This window comes from Hemiscyllium ocellatum, chromosome 3 (assembly GCF_020745735.1).
Source record: "Hemiscyllium ocellatum isolate sHemOce1 chromosome 3, sHemOce1.pat.X.cur, whole genome shotgun sequence".
Taxonomy (NCBI): Eukaryota; Metazoa; Chordata; class Chondrichthyes; order Orectolobiformes; family Hemiscylliidae; genus Hemiscyllium; species Hemiscyllium ocellatum.
The window spans coordinates 7,978,367-8,005,826 of NC_083403.1; the positions used below are offsets into that span (position 1 = coordinate 7,978,367).

General features: G+C 44.6%; 1 protein-coding gene across 1 annotated transcript in view; it reads left to right on the forward strand.

The window, feature by feature from the left end:
• LOC132834281 (dynein axonemal heavy chain 8-like) overlaps positions 1 to 27,460 on the forward strand; it is a 1,170,382-nt gene that overhangs the window by 501,237 nt on the left and 641,685 nt on the right. Inside the window, exon 26 of the mRNA XM_060853001.1 lies at positions 5,277 to 5,470. Coding sequence (XP_060708984.1) covers positions 5,277 to 5,470 — 194 coding nt within the window. The remainder of the gene's footprint in view (positions 1 to 5,276; positions 5,471 to 27,460) is intronic.

Sequence of the window (27,460 nt, forward strand, 5' to 3'; positions counted from 1 at the left end):
TATAAAGTCTGGCTCATTACAGAGCCCTAAGTATAGAATAGTCTGCTCCCTTGTGGGTAAAAAATGAGGTCTGCAGATGCTGGAGATCACAGCTGCAAATGTGTTGCTGGTTAACGCACAGCAGGTTAGGCAGCATCTCAGGAATAGAGAATTCGACGTTTCGAGCATAAGCCCTTCATCAGGAATGAGAGAGAGTAGCCAAGCAGGCTAAGATAAAAGGTAGGGAGGAGGGACTTGGGGGAGGGGCGTTGGAGGTGGGATAGGTGGAAGGAGGTCAAGGTGAGGGTGATAGGCCGGAGTGGGGTGGGGGCGGAGAGGTCAGGAAGAGGATTGCAGGTTAGGAGGGCGGTGCTGAGTTGAGGGAACCGACTGAGACAAGGTGGGGGGAGGGGAAATGAGGAAACTGGAGAAATCTGAATTCATACCTTGTGGTTGGAGGGTTCCCAGGCGGAAGATGAGGCGCTCCTCCTCCAGCCGTCGTGTTGTTATGTTCTGCCGGTGGAGGAGTCCAAGGACCTGCATGTCCTCGGTGGAGTGGGAGGGAGAGTTAAAGTGTTGAGCCACGGGGTGATTGGGTCGGTTGGTCCGGGCGGCCCGGAGGTGTTCTCTGAAGCCTTCCGCAAGTAAGCGGCCTGTCTCACCAATATAGAGGAGGCCACATCGGGTGCAGCGGATGCAATAGATGATGTGTGTGGAGGTACAGGTGAACTTGTGGCGGATATGGAAGGATCCCTTGGGGCCTTGGAGGGAAGTGAGTGTGGAGGTGTGGGCGCAAGTTTTACATTTCCTGCGGTTGCAGGGGAAGGTGCCGGGGGTGGAGGTTGGGTTGGTGGGGGGTGTGGATCTGACGAGGGAGTCACGAAGGGAGTGGTCCTTGCGGAACGCTGATAGGGGAGGGGAGGGAAATATATCCTTGGTGGTGGGGTCCGTTTGGAGGTGGCGGAAATGGCGGCGGATGATACGTTGTATGCGGAGGTTGGTGGGGTGGTAGGTGAGAACCAGTGGGGTTCTGTCTTGGTGGCGGTTGGAGGAGCGGGGCTCAAGTGCGGAGGAGCGGGAAGTGGAGGAGATGCGGTGGAGGGCATCGTCGATCACGTCTGGGGGGAATCTGCGGTCCTTGAAGAAGGAGGCCATCTGGGCTGTGCGGTGTTGGAACTGGTCCTCCTGGGAGCAGATGCGGCGGAGACGAAGGAATTGGGAATATGGGATGGCATTTTTACAGGGGGCAGGGTGGGAGGAGGTGTAGTCCAGGTAGCTGTGGGAGTCATTCGGTTTATAATAGATGTCTGTGTTGAGTCGGTCGCCCGAGATAGAGATGGAAAGGTCTAGGAAGGGGAGGGAGGAGTCTGAGACAGTCCAGGTGAATTTCAGGTCGGGATGGAAGGTGTTAGTAAAGTTGATGAACTGTTCAACCTCCTCGTGGGAGCACGAGGCAGCGCCGATACAGTCATCGATGTAGCGGAGGAAAAGGTGGGGGGTGGTGCCAGTGTAGTTGCGGAAGATGGACTGTTCCACATATCGCCCCCTTGACCATGACCCCACCTCCCACCACCAAACCATCATCTCCCAGACCATCCATAACCTCATCACCTCAGGGGATCTCCCATCCACCGCCTCCAACCTCATAGTCCCACAACCCCGCACCGCCCGTTTCTACCTCCTGCCCAAAATCCACAAACCTGCCTGCCCCGGCCGACCCATTGTCTCAGCCTGCTCCTGCCCCACCGAACTCATCTCCCAATACCTCGACACGGTCCTGTCCCCTTTAGTCCAAGAACTCCCCACCTACGTTCGGGACACCACCCACGCCCTCCACCTCCTCCAGGATTTTCGCTTCCCCGGTCCCCAACGCCTTATTTTCACTATGGACATCCAGTCCCTGTACACCTCCATCCCCCATCACGAAGGACTCAAAGCCCTCCGCTTCTTCCTTTCCCACCGCACCAACCAGTACCCTTCCACTGACACCCTCCTCCGACTGACTGAACTGGTCCTCACCCTGAATAACTTCTCTTTTCAATCCTCCCACTTCCTCCAAACTAAAGGAGTTGCCATGGGCACCCGCATGGGCCCCAGCTATGCCTGCCTCTTCGTAGGATATGTGGAACAGTCCATCTTCCGCAACTACACTGGCACCACCCCCCACCTTTTCCTCCGCTACATCGATGACTGTATCGGCGCTGCCTCGTGCTCCCACGAGGAGGTTGAACAGTTCATCAACTTTACTAACACCTTCCATCCCGACCTTAAATTCACCTGGACTGTCTCAGACTCCTCCCTCCCCTTCCTAGACCTTTCCATTTCTATCTCGGGCGACCGACTCAACACAGACATCTATTATAAACCGACTGACTCCCACAGCTACCTGGACTACACCTCCTCCCACCCTGCCCCCTGTAAAAACGCCATCCCATATTCCCAATTCCTTCGTCTCCGCCGCATCTGCTCCCAGGAGGACCAATTCCAACACCGCACAGCCCAGATGGCCTCCTTCTTCAAGGACCGCAGATTCCCCCCAGACGTGATCGACGATGCCCTCCACCGCATCTCCTCCACTTCCCGCTCCTCCGCCCTTGAGCCCCGCTCCTCCAACCGCCACCAAGACAGAACCCCACTGGTTCTCACCTACCACCCCACCAACCTCCGCATACAACGTATCATCCGCCGCCATTTCCACCACCTCCAAACGGACCCCACCACCAAGGATATATTTCCCTCCCCTCCCCTATCAGCGTTCCGCAAGGACCACTCCCTTCGTGACTCCCTCGTCAGATCCACACCCCCCACCAACCCAACCTCCCCCCCCGGCACCTTCCCCTGCAACCGCAGGAAATGTAAAACTTGCGCCCACACCTCCACACTCACTTCCCTCCAAGGCCCCAAGGGATCCTTCCATATCCGCCACAAGTTCACCTGTACCTCCACACACATCATCTATTGCATCCGCTGCACCCGATGTGGCCTCCTCTATATTGGTGAGACAGGCCGCTTACTTGCGGAACGCTTCAGGGAACACCTCCGGGCCGCCCGGACCAACCAACCCAATCACCCCGTGGCTCAACACTTTAACTCTCCCTCCCACTCCACCGAGGACATGCAGGTCCTTGGACTCCTCCACCGGCAGAACATAACAACACGACGGCTGGAGGAGGAGCGCCTCATCTTCCGCCTGGGAACCCTCCACAAGGTATGAATTCAGATTTCTCCAGTTTCCTCATTTCCCCTCCCCCCACCTTGTCTCAGTCGGTTCCCTCAACTCAGCACCGCCCTCCGAACCTGCAATCCTCTTCCTGACCTCTCCGCCCCCACCCCACTCCGGCCTATCACCCTCACCTTGACCTCCTTCCACCTATCCCACCTCCATCACCCCTCCCCCTAGTCCCTCCTCCCTACCGTTTATCTTAGCCTGCTTGGCTACTCTCTCTCATTCCTGATGAAGGGCTTATGCTCGAAACGTCGAATTCTCTATTCCTGAGATGCTGCCTGGCCTGCTGTGCTTTGACCAGCAACACATTTGCAGCTGCTCCCTTGTGGGCTCCATCACAAGTTGTTCCAAAAATTCATCCTGTAAGCATTCCATGAATTCCCTTTCTTTGGATCCACCGGCAACATTTTTCACCCTGTCCACCTGCATATTGAAGTCCCCCATGATCACTGTGATCTTGCCTTTCTGACATGCCCTATCCATTTCCTGGTACATCTTGCACCCATGGTCCTGACCACTGCTGGGAGGTCTGTACGTAACTCCCATTTTTTTTTTGCCTTTGTGGTTCCTCAACTCCACCCACACAGACTCCACATCACTTGACCCTATGTCATTCAATGCCATAGATTTAATTTCATTCTTAACTAACAAGGCAGCCCTGCTCCCTCTGCCCACCTCCCTGCTTTTCGATAATTTGTAAATCCTTGGATGTTTAACTGCTAGTCCTGAACCCCCTGCAATGACGTCTCTGTGATGTCTAACACGTCATCATCAGTCATCATGACTTGTGCCATTAATTCATCTATTTTGTTACGAATACTGCGAGCATTCAGGTAAAATGCCTTAATGCTAACGTTCTTATCATTATTAGAGATATTGGAAATCATAAGATGTCCTAAGTTATCCTTCCTTTTTGCTGCATTCGTAGGCTGCCTCAAGTTTAAGTCCACCTGTACACATGCTATCCTGCTGCTTATCTTTCCATTTAGCTCCATACTCCCTGTTGCTTTCCCTTCCCCCCCCCCAACTCAGAAGTTTAAAGTCCTACTGATCACCCGATTTATCCTTTTCACTAGAACACCGGTTCCAGATCAGTTCAGGTGGAGACCATCCCAACGGTACAGATGCCCCCAGTTCCAAAACTGATGCCAGTGCCCCATCAAATAGAAATATAAGCTCAAAGAGCAGGTCCTCCACCTATCTATTCTTAATCTTTGAAGCTGAGGCAATTTACTCATGATCCATCCCATTTCTCTTGTCCTACCATTGGCTGGCAATATGGCTGTATTTTTGTTGATGTGACTACTTCAGATGGGAGTGTTCCTGAAAAGTATTATTTTTAAGATCTTAACTATTGATATGATTTCTGGGATGAGGAGCATCCTTGAAGGAGAGAAGGTTGAACAGAAATTTGTTAGGCATATTGAGAATCACAACGGAGAATGACATTTTCATGGAGGGAGTTAGGATCTGGATTGTACTGACATTAATGGTAAGTTGAGACATTGGAAAGCGTGTTGTTTATTATCTAAAAGGGAAAAGTGTAAAAGATTATTGGGAGAAGGCAGTGGACTGATATTGAGTAACTTGCGAATTCAGAGAACCAGCCCAGACATGGCAGGGTAAATGACCTCCTCTTGTGTTAAAACAATTCTGTGATTCTGGGAAAACCTACCCTTTAGAGTGAAGATAGTTCCATTGAGAGATGAGAACTTTTTATGTTTTTCTTTTCAATTTGAAGACCACCCCTGAGCAACATATTGGGTCTGATACCATCGAAGTGCTTGCAGATACTGGCAGACTAACCAGCTGTAAAAATGACCTGCCTCCACAATTTGGTGTAGGCTCTAAGTATTTATATTTGGGCAGATTGGGCAGATCTGGTTTTGTTCTGTCACATTTGCATCTAAACAGCAGGAAATTAACCATTTACAAATGTTTACATGATCAGAACGTCTCGGGATACTAATTAAACACTTAATGGCATTTTATTCCATGAAAGGCATTATATTAATACATGTTGTTATAATAGTTTCCGGTCTTTAAAAATGTAAACTTGTCCTTTAAACAGAAATAAATGAAAGCAGGAATTTAAGAAAGCCGAAGAATTTTTATCACAATGTAGCGGAACATAAAGATGTAACCAAATTAGTCGCAATGCTGTCTACTTCTGTCAACACCACCAGGGATGCAGTCGTGAGAGCACTAGAACAATTTCAAAGATTCAATCAGCTATGGTTACAAGACAGGGATATGACAATTAAGGTATTGTAAACATTTGCATCCATCTCTCATATCCAAGATTTTTTATTCTGGACTTTTCCCTCTCACTATTTCTGGACTTCCACAGAAATATAAAACAGATTTACCAATTTTTGGATTATAATTCTATTCCATTTGCCCCATGAAATTTCATCTATTTCTCTTAACTCTCAGTATCCTCCGAATTAATTAATTAATTTTATAAACAGCTACAAATTGTCAAAAACAAAGCCCAGTACGAGGGAGCAGAGATGGTGAACATAACAAAATAAAAATATCTCTTAAACCCTATGAGCACACCAAGGAATAATCGCATGCTAAATTGGCAACATCACAGCATAGATGAAGTGTTGTTAAGAAGGTAGAATTCTGACTGGGAAGTGAGAAAGATAATGGGAATTAAGTTTGTGGCAATTCATTCACACGCTTGAGAGGATGCTTTCGTGCATTCACATCATCATGTTATGTGTTAGCCACATTAATATCCACATTTAAGTCCTCTGCAGCAGAACACATACCTGACTCACCCTATCAGTTTCTTATCGGTGTCTTTTAGATGTGGAAGCAGGCCCTTTGACCCAAACAGTCCACACTGTCCTTCCTAAGAGTAACCCACCCAGACCCATTTCCCTCTGACTCATGCACCTAATGCAATTTAGAATGGCCAATTCACCTGACCTGCATATCTTTTGGATTGTGGAAGGAAACCGGAGCACCTGGAGGAAACCCTCACAGACAGGGGAGAATGTGCAAACTCCAGACAGACAGTTGCCTGAGGCAGGAATTGAACACTGGTTCCTGGTGCTGTGAGGCAGCAGTGCTAACTGCTGAGCCACTGTGCCACCCTTTCACTTAGCCTCTACCTTCACCTCCACTAGCTTTCACGGGATAAGGGTATCACTGAGAAGACCAGCATTGCCTTGAAACCCCTAATTGCCCTTAAGCTGAATGGATTGTGAATTTTGGAGGGCAGTTAAGAGTCAAATCCATTGTTGTGGGTCTAGAGTCACATATCAACCAGACTGGGTAAGCATGGCAGATTTCCTTCCCTAAAGAATATTAATAAACCAGATGAATTTTTATAACAATTAATGACCGTTTTTATGATCACTACAGTTGAGACTCACTTTATATTCCAGATTTATTGGATGTTGAAAAGGATAGAGGCTTAGGGGTTGTGGTGAGCCAACAGGGGATACAAGATACAAGCTAAATGTGCTGCAGTTTGCTGATCAAAGGAATTGAGGAGAGGATGGAATCTTAAAGGATGGATTGGGAATGACATGATGTCATCTTCAATTGCTTTTTATCCTTACGTAGGATTCCGTGGAATGTATGTCACAGAAGTAGACCATTAAACTGAAGCAGTCCTTGCTGGTGCTTGTGCTTCATTTGAACATCTTTTCTCATCTCAGTTCACTATTTTAATCAAACATTCCCTTTCCTTTCATAAGAACCCCAGGCTGATGTTCTGGGGACATAAGTTCAAATCCCATCATGGTAGATGATGAAGTTTGAGTTCAATACCAATCTGTTGCAAGAGACTCATGTGGTACACTATTGCCCTTTAGGGAGGCCCACATTCTATCAATTAATCTTTAAAAAGTAAGTCATTAACTATGATCCTTTTCTTTGTGTGGGACGTGGGGGTTGCAGCCATGTGTTATCCATCACAAAATACCATAAGACCACCTGATATTGGAGCAGGATTAAGCCATTCAGCTAATCAATTTGCTATTCAATCATGGCTGGCTTGTTTCTCAATCCCATTCTCCTGCCTTCTCCCCATAAACCTCCATCATCTTACCAATCAAGAACCTATCTACCTCAGTCTTAAATGCTCTCAATGACTTAGCTTCCACAGCCTTCTGTGACAATGTGTTCCATAGATTAACTATTCACAGGCTGAAGAAATTCCTCCTCATTTCAGTTCTAAAGGGTTGCCCCTACACTCTGAGGCTGTGTCGAATGCTCTACTCCTCTCCCCATTTCCCTTCTGAGCAGCAGGGACAGACTCTGGCAGAGACCTGTATCCCATGGCTTACCCTTGGTAAATTCCCCCACCCCATCCCAACAGTATCCAAAACGGTATACCTGTTATTGAGGGGAACAGACACAGGGAATTCCTGCACTGTCTGCCTGTTCCCTTTCCGTCCCCCTGACTGGAACCCATTTGCCTTTTTCTTGTACCTGTGATTAGGCAAGACTCAGGATTCATAGGATGGGAAAGGAAACTGCAGGGGATGGGCACAATTGAAATGTGGAGCTCATTTAAGGAACAGCTACTGTGTGTCCTTGGTAAGTGTGTACCTGTCAGGCAGGGAGGAAGCGATCAAACGAGGGAGCTATGGTTTACTAAAAAAGTTGAATCTCTTGGCAAGAGCAAGAAGAAGGCTTCTGTTGGTATGAAACTTGAAGGCTCAGTTAGGGTACTTGAGAATTACAAGTTAGCCAGGGAAGACCTAATGAAAGACCCAAGAGACAGGAGGAGACACGAGAAATCTTTGGCAGGTACAATCAAGGAAAACCCTAAAGCTTTCTATAGGTTTGTCAAAAATAAAAGATTGACTAGAGTAAGATTAGAGCCAATCAAGGACAGTGGTGGGAAGTTGTGCATGGAATCCGAGGAGATGGGGAAGTGTTAAACAAACCTTTGTCATCAGTATTCATACTGGAAAAAGACAATGTTTCAAGGAGAATACTGACATATAGGATACTAGACTAGGCTGGATTGAGGTTCACAGGAGGAGGTGTTAGCAATTCTAGAAAGTTTGAAAATAGATATGTCCCTTGGATTTATCCCAGAATTCTCTGAGAAAGCATAGAGGAGATTGCAGAGCCTTTGGCTTTGATCTTTACGTCATCATTGACTACATAAAGAGTGCCAGAAGGCTGGAGGATAGCAAATGTTATTCCCTTGTTCAAGAAGGGGAATAGAAACAATCCTGGTAATTATAAACCAGTGAGCCTTACTTTGGTTGTGGGTAAAGTGTTGGGAAAGGTTATAAGAGATGGGATTTATAATCCTCTAGAAAGGAATAAGTTGATTCAGGATAGTCAACAAGGTTTTGTGAAGGATAGATTGTGCCTCACAAACCTTATTGAGTTATTTGAGAAGATGACCAAACAGGCGAATGAAGGTAAAGCGGTTCATGTTGTGTATATGGATTTCAGTAAGGCATCTGATAAGGTTTCTATGGTAAGCTATTGCACAAAACACAGAGGCATGGGATTGAGGGTGATTTAGTGGTTTGGAACAGAAATTGGCTAGCTGAAAGAAGACAGAGGGTGGTGGTTGATGGGAAATGTTCATCCTAGAGTTCTGTTACTAGTAGTATACCTCAAGGATCTGTTTGGGGCCATTGCTGTTTATCATTTTTATAAATGACCTGGATGAGAGCATAGAAGGATAGACTAGTAAATTTGCAGATGACACTAAGGTTGGTGGAGTTGTGGGTAGTGTGGAAGGATGTTGCAGGTTACGGAAGGACATAGATAAGCTGCGCTGAGACGTGGCAAGTGGAGTTTAATGCAGAAAAGTGTGAGGTGATACACTTTGGAAGGAGCAACAGGAATAAAGAGTACTGGGCTAATGGTAAGATTCTTGGTAGTGTAGATAAGCAGAGAGATCTTGGTGTCCATGTGCACAGATCCCAGAAGGTTGCCACCCGGGTTGATGGGATTGTTAAGAAGGCATCTGGTGTGTTAGCTTTTATTGGTAGAGGGATTGAGTTTCAGAGCCATGAGGCCATGTTGCAGCTGTACAAAACTCTGCTGTGGCCATACTTGGAGTATTGTGTTGTTACGACACGGGGTAAACTCTCCTGCTTAATTTAAAACCAGCAACACAGATAAAAATTATTCCATGCACTAATTTGTAAAAATTTGAGTGGCCAAGAACTATTTAAAGTAAAAATTAGCAACTTTATTTCTTAAAGTTTACCAGAGAATAATTAACTAACAACATTGTACAAGTTCTTTCTCTAACCTATCTTTTACCTTCCCTTCTATACTACTATTCCGATAAAATTCCCAATTGAGGTTTACAAAAGAACACTTCTTATCTCAAAACCAGGCAGCTTTTGGTTCTTCTATTTGGATCTTCCTATGTCTTAATTTCTTCATCATAGGAATTTCTGCATCACAGGTTACTGATCGAAAAAGGTACTTTTAAGCAATCTGTTTTTCAGGCAGTCTCTTAGCCACTGGGGCTTGGCAGTTCTCCTCCCAAATGTTCAATTTTCCCTGGTCTTATACCCCAGAGCAATGGATTGTGACATTAGCTTTTAAGATTGTCAATATACTCAATTCCAACTTGATTGGAAATTGTTATTTTTTCGGGGAATAATTTAAACTGATTGGCCTAATTTAAGTCTGTTTTTTGTCATTTCCAGGCAACCAACTACTCCAGTAGCTGGAGCACATGCTACATTGTGTCTTACTGAAAAAACCTGGTGCTGTTACTGCTAGCTTTTAGCTCTCTTAAAAGTATAATTCACCCACATCTTCATAACAGTGTACAGTTCTGGTTACCGCATTTTAGGAAGGACATAGAAGCTTTGGAAAGGGTTCAGAGGAGATTTACAAGGATGTTGCCTGGTTTGGAGGGAACGTTGTAAGAGGAAAGGCTCAGGGACTTGAGACTGTCTTCATTAGAGAGAAGAAGCTTAAGAGGTGACTTAATTGAGACATATAAGATAATCAGAGGGTTAGGTTGGACAGTGTGAACCTTTTTCCTCAGTTGGTGATGGTGAGCAAGATGAGACACAGTTTTAAATTAAAGGGTGATAGACATAGGACAGATGTCAGAGGTAGTTTCTTTACTCAGAGAGTGGTAAGGGTGTGTGTGTGTGTGTGTGTGAGTGCAGAGTGTCTTAAGTTCTATGAGGGGGTGCATGTGTGAGTGTGGGAGTGTGTGTGACTATTAGTGTGTGTGTGGGTGTCTTTGTGTGTGTCTGTGTGTGTGTCTGTGTGTACCTGTGTCCGTGTGTATGTGAGAGTGTGTGTGTGTGTGGGAATATCTCTGTGTGTGTGTAGTGCAATGGTGATCACCTGTAATGTGACATGAACCCAAGGTCCCGGTTGAGGCCCTCCCTTTGGGTACTGAATGGGAGGGCCTCAACTGGAACCTTGGGTTCATGTCACATTACAGGTGATCACCATTGCACTACACACACACACACACACACACACACACACACAGATATTCCTACATACACACACTCTCACATAAACACGGACACAGGTATACACAGACACGCACAAAGACATGAACACACACCCTCATAGACACACACTCCCACACTCACACATGCACCCCCTCACAGACTTAAGACACTCTGCACTCACTATACACACACACACTCTCACACATAACCCCCACCCCAGACAGACAGACAGACGCACACACACACACACACACACACACACAAAGACCCACATGCACACATATATTTTGTGGGGTGAATTTGTACTTGCAGAGTTACATTGTACTTTGCTCAAAAACTGCATACATTCATGTAGAACTCTGAGCTCAAAAACTGCACAAATTTATGTAAAACTCTGTTATCTCACTTTTTAGATTAGAATCACTCTAAACATCAGGTCATAGACAGAGAACACAGGGGGCTAACACCTTCAACATATTGTCTAGCTATCACCATTGTTCACAGCTAACCCGAGAATGCAATTTTAAAAAGAAGGGTTTTGTGATTTACACATGAAGGAAGTGAAACTATCACTGTATTCTAACAGATGAAAGGCTTAACAGACAATCGATTTTTCAGTGTATAATTTCAGTTACAACATACTGCAAATTTTTGCTATAAATTCTGTGTTACGATTGAGCCCTCCACAATCACCTGATGAAGGAGCGTCACTCCGAAAGCTAGTGTGCTTCCAATTAAACCTGTTGGACTATAACCAGCTATTGTGTGATTTTTAACTTTGTACACCCCAGTCCAACACCGGCATCTCCAAATCATAACTTCTGTCTTGATGTCTTTGATGGTGTTCAGGAATTCTTGGGTGGAATGAATGGAGTGGCGTGAATCTTTGATTAGGTGTTTGAGCTTTTGGTGGAGTTTCTTGGCTAGTCTGTATGTTGGTGTACCAGTAGAGAGACTATGGGTCGGGGGGGGTGGTTCCCAGATTTGTGTATTTTTGGTAATCCGTAGAAGTTTGGTGTGTTGGACCCATCTGTCCTGTTTAATTCTGCTGATCTTTTTAATATGAGACTGCCATTTGGGGTATCAAATTTATCAAATTTAAAAATCACACAACACCAGGTTATAGTCCAATAGGTTTTTATGGAAGCACTCACTTTCGGAGTGCTGTTCCTTTATCAAGTAGAGCAAGACCAAAAGACACAGAATTTATAGCAAAATATTATTGTATCATGCAACTGAAATTATATATTGAACCTGGATTGCTATTAGTGGGCGGCACAGTGGCACAGTGGTTAGCACTGCTGCCTCTCAGCGCCAGAGACCCGGGTTCAGTTCCCGCCTCAGGCGACTGACTGTGTGGAGTTTGCACGTTCTCCCCGTGTCTGCGTGGGTTTCCTCTGGGTGCTCCGGTTTCCTCCCACAGTCCAAAGATGTGCAGGTTAGGTAAATTGGCCATGCTAAATTGCCCGTAGTGTTAGGTAAGGAGTAAGTGTAGGGGTATGGGTGGGTTGCGCTTCGGCGGATCGGTGTGGACTTGTTGGGCCGAAGGGCCTGTTTCCACACTGTAAGTAATCTAATCTAATCTATCATCTTTTAGAATGAGTTGCAGATTTCAGTTCATTAATATGTAAATCCCAGAACTTCTTTTAAGTCACCTTCTCGAGATAAGTGAAGGTTTCATAAAAATGTGACATCTCAGCTCAGACCATGCATTAAAGATGTGAGGTTAGAGTTTGTCTGTATCCAAATTTTGAGTCATAGTTTTCTATTTCCAAAGTGGAATTTATAAAATATTACATGGAATGACTGCCTGCATTGACTGCCCGCAGATTGTGTGCTTTTTGTGCAAAATAGAGTGTATCTGCAAATATAATTCTGCAAATGCAAATCCACCCCATAGACTTATATGATTGTGTGCATGCATGGGAGAGAAAGAGAGAAAAAGAGTGTGAGTGTCTGCATATGAATGTGTGAATGTAAATGTGAATGCACTTGAGAGAGTGTGTGTTTGTGTGTGTGCATGCTTGGTAAAGTGTGTGTGTGACTGTGATGGAGTATAAGCCTCATGGGTACTGAGCTTGGCTCCCTGCCTCTGCTCGCCCACTCTGCGTTGTTGTGTATCCCAAAGTCTGCCTTGGAGGATGGTTACCCAAAGATCCAAGGCTGAATCTCCCTGACCACTGAACTGTTCCCCAAATGGGAGGGAATATCCCTGTCGGGTGATTGTTGTGCGGTGTCCATTCATCCGTGATCATAGTTTCTGCTTGGTCTCACAAATGTACCATGCCTTGGGGCATCCTTGCTTGTGTGTGTCTATGAGGATGGCCTCAACCATGACCTTGGGTTTTTGTCACACTGCAGGTGACCCACTACACTACACACGCTGTCTCTCTCTCTCTGGTTAGCACTGCTGCCTCACAGCGCCTGAGACCCGGGTTCAATTCCCACCTCAGGCGACTGACTGTGTGGAGTTTGCACGTTCTCCCCGTGTCTGCGTGGGTTTCCTTTGGGTGCTCCGGTTTCCTCCCACAGTCCAAAGATGTGCGGGTCAGGTGAATTCGCCATGCTAAATTGCCCATAGTGTTAGGTAAGGGGTAAATGTAGGGGTATGGGTGAGTTGCGCTTCGGCGGGTCAGTGTGGACTTGTTGGGCCGAAGGGCCTGTTTCCACACTGTAAGTAATCTAATCTAATCTCTCTCTCTGTCTCACTCATACACACACAAGCACACACACAAGCACACATACACATACACTCTTATATGCTCGTACACTCACGCAGACCCTCCCTCATATACAAGCTCTCTCTCATATAGACACACCCTAACCCTCACATCCACACACACACTCTCTCACAGGTTTATACTCCATGCCCTTGAGAAGGTGTCGGTGAACTGTCTTCTTGAACCCGTTGTGTTAACCCACAATGCCATTAAGGAGGGAATTCCAGGATTTTGACCCAGTGACAGTGAAGGAACGGCAATATTTTTCCAAGTCAGGACGGTGAGCGGCTGGAGGAAAAAAAAAGAACAAAAAACAATACAGTACAGGAACTGGCCCTTCGGCCCTCCAGGCCTGCGCCAACACATTTTACTTTTCCATACTAAAACTGTCTACACTTACAGGATCCGTATCCCTCTTTTCCCTTCCTATTCATGAGTTCATTCAGGTGCTTCTTGAATGCTGCTATTGTGTCAGTTTGCACTACCTCCCCTGACAGCATGTTCCAGGCATTCACCACCTTTTGTGTGAAAAACTTGCCTACACATCTCTTTTAAACTCCATCCTCCTCACACTTTAAACCTGTGTCCCCTAGTAATTGATCCCTCCACCCTGGGAAAAAGCCTCATACTTTCCACTCTGTCCATGCCATTCACAATCTTGTAAACTTCGATCAGGTTGCCCCTCAACTTCCTGTGATCCAGCAAAAAACTAACACAGTCTATCCAACCTTTGTTTACAACTAAAATCCTCCATACCAAACAACATCCTGGTAAACCTTTTCTGCGCCCTCTCCAAAGCATCCCATACTTCTGGTAGTGTGGCGACTAAAGCTGCAGCATAACTTGTCTGTTCGTGTAATCAATGCCCATTCCACTGAAGGCAAGCATGCCACGAACCTGTTTTATTTACTACCTTTGAGGAGAAAGTGAGGTCTGCAGATACTGGAGATCAGAGCTGAAAATGTGTTGCTGGAAAAGCGCAGCAGGTCAGGCAGCATTCAAGGAACAGGAGATTTGACGTTTCGGGCATAAGTCCTTCTTCCTGAAGAAGGGTTTATGCCTGAAACATCGAATCTCCTGTTCCTTGGATGCTGCCTGACCTGCTGTGCTTTTCCAGCAACACATTTTCAGCTTATTTACTACATTATCTATCAGTGCTGCCACCTTCAGTGATCTGTGGACCTGCACTCCTAGATCCCGGTGCATATCAATACTCCGAAGGGTTCTACCATTCATTGTAAAATTTCCACCTGTACTTGACCTTCCAGAATGCATCATCTGACATTAAACTTCATCTACCATTTTTCTGCCTATGCCTCAACTGATCTATAACCTGCTGCATCCTCTGACAATCCTCCTCACTATCTGCAACTCCACCAACTTTTGTATCATTTACAAGCTTACTAATTAGACCTGCCACATTTCTTCCAAGTCATTTATGTAGACCACAAGCAGCAGAGGTCCCAGCATTGCTCCCTGTGGAACACCACTTGTCACAGCCCTCCATTCCAAAAACCACCTTTCTCTTATGATTAAGCCAGTTCTGTATCCATCTTATCGGCTCACCCTGATACCATGTGACTTAACCCTTTGTACCAGACTGCCATGAGGGACCTTATCAAAGGCTTTACTGAAGTCTATGAAGACATCAACCACTTTTCCCTCATGAATCACCCTCATCTCCTCCTCAAAAGATTTGATCAAGCTAATGAGGCATGACATCCCCTGATGAAACAATGCTATCAGTCGATAATATGTCCATTTGTTCCTAAGTGCTTACAGATCTTGTCTCTGAGAATCTTTTCCAATAATTTCCCTACCACTCACATGAAGCCCAGAGACCTGTAATTTTCTGGATTATCCCTGCTACCCTTCTTAAACAATGGGACAACATTGGTTATTCTCCAGTCCTCTGGGACCTCACTTATGGCCAAAGTGGATACAAAAATGTCTGTCAATGCTCCAGCAATTTGTTCTCGGATAGATCCCATCAGGACCCTGGGACTTATCTACCTTAACATTTTTAAGACGCACAACACACCTTGCTTTTTAATAGCAATTTGTCTTAGAAATTCAAAACTCCCTTCCCTGAGATCATCCTTCACTAATTCCTTCTCCTTGATGAATAGTGACCCAAAGTATTCACTTGGGACCTCACCTACTCTTCTGGCTCCATGCATACCTTCTCTCCTTTGTCCCTGAGAGGGCCAACCCCTTCGCTGGCTACCCTCTTGTTTTTTTATATAGGTATAAAAAGCCTTGGGATTCTCTTTAATCCTGTTTGGTAATGGCTTTTCATGACCCCTTTTAGCCCTTATAATTTCTTGTTTAAGCTCTTTCTTATTTTCCGTATATACTTCAAGGGCTTTGTCAATTCCCATCCTCCTAGTCCTTAAGTATGCTCACTTTTTCTTTCTGACCAAGGTCATAACATCCCTGGTCATTCAAGGTTTATGTAACTTGCCACACTTGCAGGAACGTGTCGCTCCTGGACTCGTAACAACTGCCATTTGAAATACTCCCACATGTCTGATGATTTATCCTCAAACAGCCACCTACAATCAACATTCTCCAGTTCCTACCAAGTGTTGTTGTAGTTTACCTTCCCTAAATTTAACACATTCACCCAAGGACTGTTGTTATCCCTCCCCTTCACGAGTATCTTAAAACTCATGGTATCATGATCACTACTCCCGAAATGCTTCCCCACTGAAACCTCACTTACTTGGCTGGGCTCATTTCCCAAACCCAAGTTCAGTATAACCCCTTCCCTGATTGGACTGTTCACATACTGTGTCGAGAAACCCTCATGTCCTTACAAATTCTGCCCCATTTAAGCCCTAAGCACAACATGATTCCCGGTTAAATACAGGGGCAATTAAAATCACCAACCATCACAACCCTACTCTTTTACATCTTACCAAAGTCTGACTACATATTCTCTCCTCTATCTGCCGCTGGCTGTTAGGAGGCCTGCAGTATGCTGCCTGGCCTGCTGTGCTTTGACCAGCAACACATTTGCAGCTGTGATCTCCAGCATCTGCAGACCTCATTTTTTACTGCAGTATAGCGCCAACACTATGATTTCAGCTTTCCTATTCCTGAGTTTTACTCATATTGCCCTTGCTGCACGAGTCTTCTGATGTATCCTCCCTTGGTACAGCTGAGAGATACTCCTTTTACCATTAATGCAACTCCTCCACCCCTTTTGCATCCACTTCTATCACACCTGAAACATCAAAGTCCTGGGATATTCACCTGCTAGTCATGTCCACCTTTCAGCCAAGTCTCCATAATCACAATAATGTCATAGTTCCAAGTACTAAACTGTTCATCCACCATAATATATTTCACACATTTCAGACCACTTCCTTGGCTCTTTTCAGCAGCGTTTACCTGCTTTTCTTGTTCTTAACCATGTTTGCCTTGGTTTTTACCTTTCTCTCAATTTTTTGTGTAAACAGTTCTACTCCTGTGGTTCCCATTCATCCCCAACCACTTTAGAAGTATCCTCAACCACTTTAGAAGTATCCTTCCAAGGATATCAGTTTCTGTCCTGCGCAGGTGTAACCCATTCAGTTTGTACAGGTCCCACCTTCCTCAGAACTGTTCCCAATGACCCATGAATCTTAAACCCTCCCCCTCACAGCACCTTTTCGGCCATGTATTCATCCTATATATCCTGCTGTTTCTACTCTGACTAGCATGTGGCACTGGTAGTAATCCTGAGATAACTACCTTGGAGGTCCTGCATTTCAGCTTTCTTCCTAGTTCTCTAATTCTGCTTCATGAGTGCTAACATGTACCATGACTACTGCTTGTTTTTCCTTCCCCTCCAGAATCCTGCAATTGCTCCAAGACATCCAGGACCATCCTGGACTCTTGTTTGCAGCCACAGAAATGCCCCTTTTAGTTGAATCCTCAAAGATGGGTGGCATGGCAACTGAGTGGTTAACACTGCTGCCTCACAGCACCAGGGACCCAGGTTCGATTCCAGCCTTTGGCAACTGTCTGTATGGAGTTTGCACATTCTCCCAGTGTCTGTGTGGGTTTCCTCCGAGTGCTTCAGTTTCCTCCCACATCCAAAGATGTGCAGGTCAGGTGAAATGGCCATGCTATATTGCCCGTAGTGTTAGGTGCATTAGTCACAGGGAAATGGAACTGGGTGGGTTACTCTTTGGAGGGTCGGTGTGCTCTTGTTGGGCTGAAGGGTCTGTTTCCACACTGTAGAGAATCTTATCTAAAAAAATACTATAGCATTTCTATGCCTATTTCTCCTTCCTTCTGCAGCACAGCCAACTATAGTGCCATGAATTTGGTTGCTGCTATTACCCTGTGAGACCTGTCATCTGAATAGTATCCAAGATGGTATTTCTATTTTGCAGGGATATAGCACAGGAGATTCCTGCACTGCTTGCCTAGCCTTCCTGCTCTATCTAGTGGACACCCATTCCCTTCCTGACTATGGTGTCTGAGTCTGTGGGACTTTCTGCCTCACAAATTTTCCATCGTGTCCCTAGATGCTGTTCCAACTCTGAAACTTGCGATTCCAGGACACATCTTTAACACATGGAGGTCCCGGTCATTGGAAATGTGCCTGGCTTCCCACATTGAGCACCAGGAGTAGATTATGATCTGCAACTCTCCTGCCATATCTCACCCTTTTTAACTTAATTAATCCTTACAATATCAAATATTTCTAATGCTAAATTGAAACTGCTGGTGCTCTCTGCTCCAATATCAATTTGTTACAACCTACCTGCTATTCACTAACAACAGTTTCCAAAAGCTGTTTAGGCTCAGATTCCTTACCTGCTGCAACTCTCGCTGCTCATGTTCCTCTCACGATGTTCTGTCTCGTCTCTGAACCTTGACTGTCCTTTTTTTTTGGTTTGAGGAAGAAGGAGGGATGGAAACACTACAGTAATGTAATGCTTGGGGCTGACCAGTGTTTACCAGCAAGTTCTTCCACAATGCCCTTGATCCCCACACTGACTGCACAGCACACTCCCAGAATGCAAACAAGTGATGTCTCAACACCATCTGGTTTGGTGAAGTTGATGGTGAACCCATGTATCTGCTTCTAGATGGAAGTGGTTGTGAGTTTGGAATGTATTGTCTGAGGATCTTTGCAGAATTTCTGCAGTGCATCTTGTAGATAATGTACACTTCTGCTACTGAGCATCAGTGATGGAGGGAGTGGGTGCTTGTGCATGTAGTGCCAATCAAGCAGGCTTCTTTGCCCTGGATGGTGTCAAACTTCTTGAGTGTTGTTGGAGGTTCACTAATTCAAGCCAGTGTGGAGTATTCCATTTTAGTCCTGATGAGTGCCTTGTAGATGGTGGACAGACTTGGAGAGCCAGGGAGTAAGTTACTTGCCGCAGTATTCCTAGCTTTGAACTTGTTCTTGTAGCCACTGTGTTTATGTGTTGAGTCCAGTTGATTTTCTGGTCAATGTAAATTCTTAGGATAATGGGGGATTTGGTAATCATAGGTAACACCATTGATTGTCTAAGGGTGGTGATTAGGTTGTTTCTTATTGGTGATGGTCGTAGCCTGCCATTAGTGTGGTGAGAATGTTACTTGTCACTTGTCAGTCCAAGCCTGGATATTGTCCAAATCTTGTTGAATTTGAAAAGGGACTGCTTCAGTATTTGATTGGTGCTGAACGTTTTACAATCGTCAACAGACATCCCCATTTTTGACCGTATGCTGGAGGGGACGTCAATAATGAAGCAGCAAAAGATAGTTGGGCCTAGGACATTACTGAGATGTCCCGAAAGTGAGATGACTGGCCTCCAGCAATCACAACCATCTTCCTGTGTGCCACAGACCCAGTCTAGCAGGTTGTCCTTAATGCCCTGACCAGCTCGATACTGCTGCTGAGCTGCACTTGGTGGTGGACATTAAAATCCCCCACACAGAGAACATTTTGTGCCCTTGCCATCCTCAGTGCTTCCACTAAGTGTTGTTCATCAGTTGAGTGAGGATGATTTGGAGACACCAGTGTTGGACTGCCATGTACAAAGTTAAAATCACACAACATCAGGTTATAGTCCAACAGGTTTAATTGAAAGCACTAGCTTTCGGAGTGATGCTCCTTCATCAGGTGGTTGTGGAATACAAAATTGTAAGACACAGAATTTATAGCAAAAGTTTACAGTGTGATGTAACTGAAATTATACATTGAAAAATACCTTGATTGTTTGTTGAGCCTCCCATCTGTTTGAATACCATGATAGTTTCACTTCTTTCATATGTAAATCACAAAACTTTTTTTAGAAAGTTACATTCTCAGGTTAAAAGTAACAATTGGTGTTAGCCAGACAATATTTTGAAGGTTTTAGTCCCCGTGTTCTCTGTCTGTGCTGTAATGTTTAGACGGATTCTAATCTAAAAAGTGAGTTAACAGACTCTTACATGAATTCATGCAGTTTTTGAGCAAAGTACAATGTATCACCCCACAAACATATATGTATATGTGTGCATGTGGGTTTTGTGTGTGTGTGTGTGTGTGTGTGTGTGTGTGTCTGTGTGTCTGTCTGTCTGTCTCTCTGGTGTGGGGGTGTTGTGAATGTGAGAGAGTGTGTGTATGTGTGCATATGTACGTGTAGACTGTCTAAGTCTGTGAGAGGATACATGTGTGAGTATGGGAATGTCTGTGTCTGTAGGGGTGTGTGTATAGGAGTGCCTGTGTGTGAGTATAGTGCAATGGTGGTCACTTGTAGTGTGACATGAACTCAAGGTCCTGGTTGAGGTCCCCATATGGGTACAGAACTTCAATTTAGCTTTCTTACAGTGTGGAAGCAGGCTCTTCGGCCCAACAAATCCACATTGACCCTCCGAAGAGCAACCCACAGACACCCATTCCCCTACATATACCCTGTCACCTAACACTATGCGCAATTTAGCATGGCCAATTCACCTAACCTGCACATTTTGGTACTGTGAGAGGAAACCGGAGCACCCAGAGGAAACCCACGCAGACACGGGGAGAACGTGCAAACGCCACACAGACAGTTGCCTGAGGCGGGAATTGAACCCGGGTCTCTGGCGCTGTGAGGCAGCAGTGCTAGCCACTGTACCACCATGCCGCTGCACTGATCGGCTGGGAGGATGGAATGTGATAATCAGCAGGAGGTTTCATTATCCACATTTAACCTGAAGACCTGGAACTCATGAGGTCCAGAGTCAGCATTATGGACTTCCAGTACAACTCCCTCCCAACTTTATTACGCTGTGCTGCCACATCTGCTGGGCCTGTCCAGGGGAAGAACATATCTTAGGATGGTGATGGTGCTGTCTAGGTCATTCTCTCTAAGATATGATTCTGTGAGTATGACTATGGCAGGTTTGCTTGACTAGTCTGTGAGACACTTTGGCGCCAGACCCCAGATGTTAGTAATTTGGACTTTGCAGGATCGACAGGGCTGTTTCTGTGGTTGTCTTTTCTGGTGCCAAGGTTGTTGCTAGGCCATTTCAGAGGGCAATTGAGAGTCAACCACATTGCTGTGGGTCTGGAGTCACATGTAGGCCTGACCAGGTGAGTATGGCAGATTTCCTTCTCTGAAGGACGTTAGTGAATCAGATGAGTTTTTGCCATATTTGACAATGATTTCATGGTCACCAGTAGTTTCTTAGTTCCAGATTTTTAAAAAATTGAGTTCAAATTCCACCATCTGCCATAGTGGATTCGAACCCAGGTCCCCAGAATCTTAGCTGAGGGATTTGGGAGTCCATGTCCATGCCTCACAAAAATTCAGCATCCAAGTTCAGCCGATAATGGAGGACAAATGGCCTTTATTTCAAAAAGAATGGAATATAAAAGTCAGTGTTTTTTTTGTTACAACCATCCAACACACTAATAGGATCACAGCTGGAATACTGTCTTTCTAAGGAAAGATAGACGGCATTGGAGGCAGTCCAGAGAATGTTCACTAGGTGGATACCAAGTATGAACAAACTCTCTTATGAGTTGAATAGATTGGACCTGGACATGGAATATAGAAGAATGAGAAGAGAACCTCACTGGAACATACAAGATTCTTAGAGAACTTGACAGGCTGATATAGTCTAGAAACCAGTGTTAATGCTGCTGGGCTAAGGGGTCTCAGGTACAGGCAATGTCCAAATATCAGTAAGGAACACTGCATTTCAAAGCTGTAGATCACTTCCAAATGGTGTGTGAATGTAAAACAGTCTCAGAACAGTGTAAATAGTAGTGATCACACATACAGTACAGCATCCTTCACCATGAGAGATGATGCCTGAAGTAGATGAGATATATCCATTGGAGAAGATACCCAAGGCATTCCTAGAGGAATTATCTCACCCAGATTCACATCTCACAAACCTGCCTCGATTTGTTTCATCAGCAATCTTGGAAATATTGCATTTGATTCCCTTATATATGTCATGGGGTCCAAACATTGAACCTCATATGAATTGTCATTGACTGGTATTTACAAAATGACCATTTATTCCCACTCTCTGTTTCCTGTGAACTAGTTCCTGATCCATGATAAAATATCAATCCATTCCACATGTTTTAACTTTGCCCACTAACCTCTTACATTGGATCTTTTCAAAAGTCTTTTGAAAATCCAAATACACCACATCTACCGGTTCTCCCTTAACTGTTCGACTTATTGCATCCTGAAAAATCTCCAGTAGATTTGTTGAATATGATTTGCTTTTCACAACACACACTGACTTTGTCCAATCCATTAATGCTTTCCAGAGATTCTCTGGTCTTGTCTTTCAGACTTTCATTTTCCTCACTACTGATGCTAGGTATCTGGTCTATAATTCTCTTGTTTTGTCTCTCCTTCCCCTTTTAACATTTCTGGGAAGTTATTGTGTCCTGTCCTTTCCTTATTCCCAAAGATAATTTTCCAAGTCCGACTATGTCTGTATTTGCCAGCCTTTTTTCTCTTCACATATTTAATAAGCTTTTAAGGTCAGTTTTTCTGTGTAACCTCTGATTTTACTTTTATACTCTACTTTCCCCCTCTTGATCAAACATCTTGATCTTGTTTGCTGAATTCTAAAATTCTCTCAATCCTGAGAATTAATGCTATTTCCAACAATTATACTGTCTCCTCTGTGGAGAAACACATATGATTCTATCAGTTGTATGTTGTGAGAAATCGCCCTCCACAACGTTATTGCTAGTTAAGACTTTTTCATCCATCTTACATGTAGATAAATGTGACCCATGACTTCAATTGTACCCTCATCCGTGCAAAAAAAATTGTAAAATTAAATGTGTGTGTCTTATAGTCTGAAGTTGCATGCTATAATGTGGATAGAGAACTGGTAGAAAAATTGCATGTAAACTTTAGTTCAGTCTTCTTAAAGGTTAGGGAATCAAGGTCTAGTTCACAGGCAGAATTGAAGGAAATCCGTATTAGTGAGAAAATAGTGGAAGGGAAAGTAATGAGGTCAAAGGCTGACAAATACCCAAGACCTGATAATCTACATCCCAGAGTATCAAAAGACGTGGAACTGGAAATATTGGATGCATAAATGGTCATCTTCCAAAATTCCATAGACTATTGAGCAGTTCCTACAGATTGGAGCATGTAAATGTTACTCTAATATTTTTTTAAAAGTTTAAAGTGAAAAAACTGGAATTACTGACAAGTTACCATAACGTCAGTAATGACAAAAATGCTAGAGTCTGTCATAAAAAATGTAATAACATAACACTTGTGAAGCATTGACAGGGCTAGATAAAGCCTGCATAAATTAATGAAAGGGAAATCATGTATAACTAATTGGTCAGAGTTGTTTGAGGATGTAGCAAGTACTATAGATAAGGGAGAAACAGTGGATGTGACAATTTTAGGTTTCAAGAATGTTTTTGATCAGACACCATATAAGATGTTAATGGGCAAAGGTAAAGCACACAGGATTTGGGTAGTATATTGTCATTGATGAAAGATTGACAGAGAGGAAACAAGGTGAAAATAAATGGGTCTTTTCTCAAGTGATAGGCAGTGATTACTGATGTACTAGTGCTTGGATTCCAGCTATTCATGGTATATATATGACTTGGATGAGGGAAACAAATACAACATTTCCAGTTTGGCTGACAACACAAAATTATGAGATTGTAAATTGTGAGGCAGACACAAGTAGGCTTCAGAGTGTGTTTGCAAACAAATGATGGATGCCTACATCATGAGTAAATATGAAATTATACACTTTGGTGTGAGAAACAGAAACATAATATGTTATTTAAATGACAATGTATTAGAAAACATGGATATGCAGAGGGAGCTTGTACACCAGTTATTGAAGTTATCAGGTAGGTTCAGCAAGAAATTAGAGCTGAAAATGTGTTGCTGGAAAAGCGCAGCAGGTCAGACAGCATCCAAGGAGCAGGAGAACCGACGTTTTGGGCATGAGCCCTTCTTCAGGAATGAGGAAAGTGTGCCAAGCAGACTAACATAAAAGTTAGGGAGGAGGGACTTGGGGGAGGAGCATTGGAAATGCGATAGGTGGAAGGAGATTAAGGTGAGGGTGATAGGCCGGAGTGAGGGTGGGGGCGAAGAGGTCAGGAAGAAGATTTCAGGTTAGGAAGGTGGTGCTGAGTTCGAGGGTTGGGACTGAGACAAGGTGGGGGGAGGGGAAATGAGGAAACTGGAGAAACTGAGTCCATCCCTTGTGGTTGGAGGGTTCCTAGGCAGAAGATGAGGCGGTCTTCCTCCAGATGTCGTGTTGCTATGGTCTGGCAATGGAGGAGTCCAAGGACCTGCATGTCCTTGGTGGAGTGGGAGGGGAAGTTGAAGTTTTGAGCCACAGATGGTTGGGTTGGTTGGTCCGGGTGTCCCAGAGGTGTTCTCTGAAACGTTCCACAAGTAGATGGCCTGTCTCCCCAATATAGAGGAGGCCACATCGGGTGCAGCGGATGCAGTAAATGATGTGAGTGGAAGTGCAGGTGAATTTATGGTGATATGGAAGGATCCCTTGGGGCCTTGGACGGAAGTGAGGGGGGAGGTGTGGGCGCAAGTTTTGCATTTCTTGCGGTTGCAGGGGAAGGTGCCGGGAGTGGAGGTTGGGTGGTGGGGGTGTGGACCTGGCGAGGGAGTCATGAAGGGAGCGGTCTTTTTGGAACGCTGATAGGGGAGGGGAGGGAAATATATCCCTGGTGGTGGGGTCTGTTTGGAGGTGGCGGAAATGACAACAGATTTCCTGAAGAAGATTGCAAGATGTGCTGCGCTTTTCCAGCAACACATTTTCAGCTCTGATCTCCAGCATCTGCAGTCCTCACTTTCTCCTTCAGCAAGAAATTAGCAATGCAAATGATATGTTGGCTTTGATTGCAAGAGGACTTCATTTCAGATATAGAGATATTTCACTGTAGTTATACAGGGCTTTGGTGAAACTACACCTGGAGTATTGCATGCAGATAGGATATACTTGCCATCGAGATAGCTTCACTGGGCTGATATCAGATTTGGCAAGACTGTCATGTGAGAAGGGATTGGTTCAACTAGGATTGTATTCACTCGCATTTTGAAGAATGAAAAGTATTATAGTCATAGAGAGGTACAGCACGGAAACAGACCCTTCTGTCCAACTCGTCCATGCCGCCCAGATATCCCAATCCAATCCAGTCCCATCTGCCAGCACCTGGCCCATATCCCTCCAAACCCCTCCTATTCAAATACTTGTGGTTTGATTGAAACATATGTAATTCTAGGGGTAGATAGACGTACTGCAGGGAGATTGTGTTCCCTGGTTGGGGTTTCTAGAATTAGGAGGACACTGAATAAGCCATTGAGAACGAGAATGACAAAACATTCCTTCATTCAGACGGTGTAGAATTTGCTACCAAAAAAGGCTGTGTCGGGTGGGTCATTGAGTATATTCAAGAAATAGATTGATAACTTTTTGGATTTTAAAAACCTTAATGAATATAGACAGAAAGCAGGAATATGTCATTGAGATAGAGGATCAGCCATGATTGTATCGAACGGTGGGCAGACTCAAAGGACTGAACAGCTTACTCCTAATTAAGGAACATTCAGTACCTTAAACAAATTGTATTCTGTCTTCCCTGACTCTACTCTGTTTCAGCAGAGCTCTCTGATATTGCATTCTGCATTTGCAGAGTCACAGAGTCACAGAGATGTAAAGCATGGCAACAGACTCTTCGGTCCAACTCATCCATGCACAACCAAATATCCTAAGCTACTGTAGTCCCATTTGCCAGCACTTGGCCCATATCCCTCTCAACCCTTCCTATTCATATACCCATACAGATGCCTTTAAAATGCTACAATTGCACCAGCCTCCACCACTTCCTCTGGCAGCTTATTCCATAAACGCACCACCTTCTGAATGAAAAGGTTGCCCCTTGAGTCCCTTTTATATCTTTCCCCTCTAACCCTAAATCTAAGACTTTGAGTTCTGGACTCCCTCACCTCAGGGAAAGAACTTTGTCTACTTATCCTATCCCTGATTTTATAAACCTTTATAAGGTCACTCTCGGCCTCCCACGTTCCAGGGAAAACAGTCCCAGCCTGATCAGCGTCTGTCTACAGCTCAAATCCTACATCCCTGGCAACATCCTTGTAAATCTTTTCTGAACCCTTTCCAGTTTCACAACATCCTTCCAATAGGAAGGAGACCAAAATTGCACACAATATTCCAAAAGTGGCCTAACCAACATTCTTTACAGCCGCAACATAACCTCCCAACTCCTATACTGAATTCTCTGACCAATAAAGGAAAGCATACGAAATGCCTTATTCACTATCCTATCTACCTGAGACTCTACTTTCAAGGAAATATGAACCTGCACTCCAAGGTTTCCTTGTTCAGCAATACTCCCCAGGAACTTACCATTGTGTATAAGTCCTGCTTTGATTTGCTTTACCAAAATGTAGCACCTCGCATTTATCTAAATGAAACTCCATCTGCCACTCTTCAGCCCATTCGCTTATCTGATTAAGATCCCATTATACTCTGAGGTAACCTTCTTCGCTGTCCACAACACCTCCAATTTTGGTTTCATCTGCATACTTACTAATCATTCCTATGTTCACATCCAAATCATTTATGTAAATGACAAAAAGTAGAGGACACAGCACCGATCCTTGTGGCACTCCACTGGTCACAGGTCTCCAGTCTGAAAAGCAACCCTCCACCACCACCCTCAGTCTTCTACTTTTGAGCCAGTTCTGTATCCAAATGGCTGGTTCTCCCTGTTTTCCATGAGATCTAACCTTGTTAATCAGTCTCCCATGGGGACCCTTGTCAAACGGCTTTACTGAAGTCCACATAGATCATGTCTACCACTTTACCCACATCAATCCTCTTTGTTATTTCTTCAAAAAACTCAATAAACTTTGTGAGACCTGATTTCCCATACACAAAACCATGCTGACGATCCCTAATCAGTCCTGGCCTTTCCAAATACATGTACATCTTATCCCTCAGAATTCCCTATAACAATTTGCCCATCACTGATGTTAACCTCACCAGTCTATAGGTCCCTGCTTTTTCTATCTATATTTATTAAATTGTACCACGTTAGTCAAGCTCTAGTCTTCTGGCACCTCACCTGTGACTATCGATGATACAAATATCTCAGCAAGGGGCCCAGCAATGACCTCCCTTGCTTCCCACAGTGTTGTAGGGTACCCTGATCAGGTCCTGGGGATTTATCCACTTTTATGCATTTCAAGACATGCAGCACCTGTTCCTCTGTAACATGGACGTTTTTCAAAATGTCACTATCTATTTCCCTACATTCTATATTTTCCATGTCCTTCTCCACAGTAAACACTGATGCAAAATACTTGTTTAGTATCTCCCCCATCTCCTGCAGCTCTGCACAAAGGTTGCGTTGCTGATCTTCGGGGGTGGGGGGGTGGGGGGGCTATTCTCTCCCTATTATCCATTTGTCCTTAATGTATTTGTAAAAACACTTTGGATTCTCCTTTACTCTACTTGCCAAAGCTATTGCATACCCACTTTTTGCCCTCCTGATTTCCCTCTTAAATATACTCCTACTACCTTTCTACTCTCCTCAGGATTCATTCTACCTATCTTGTCTATACCTGACATATGCTTCCTTCTTTTCTTAACCA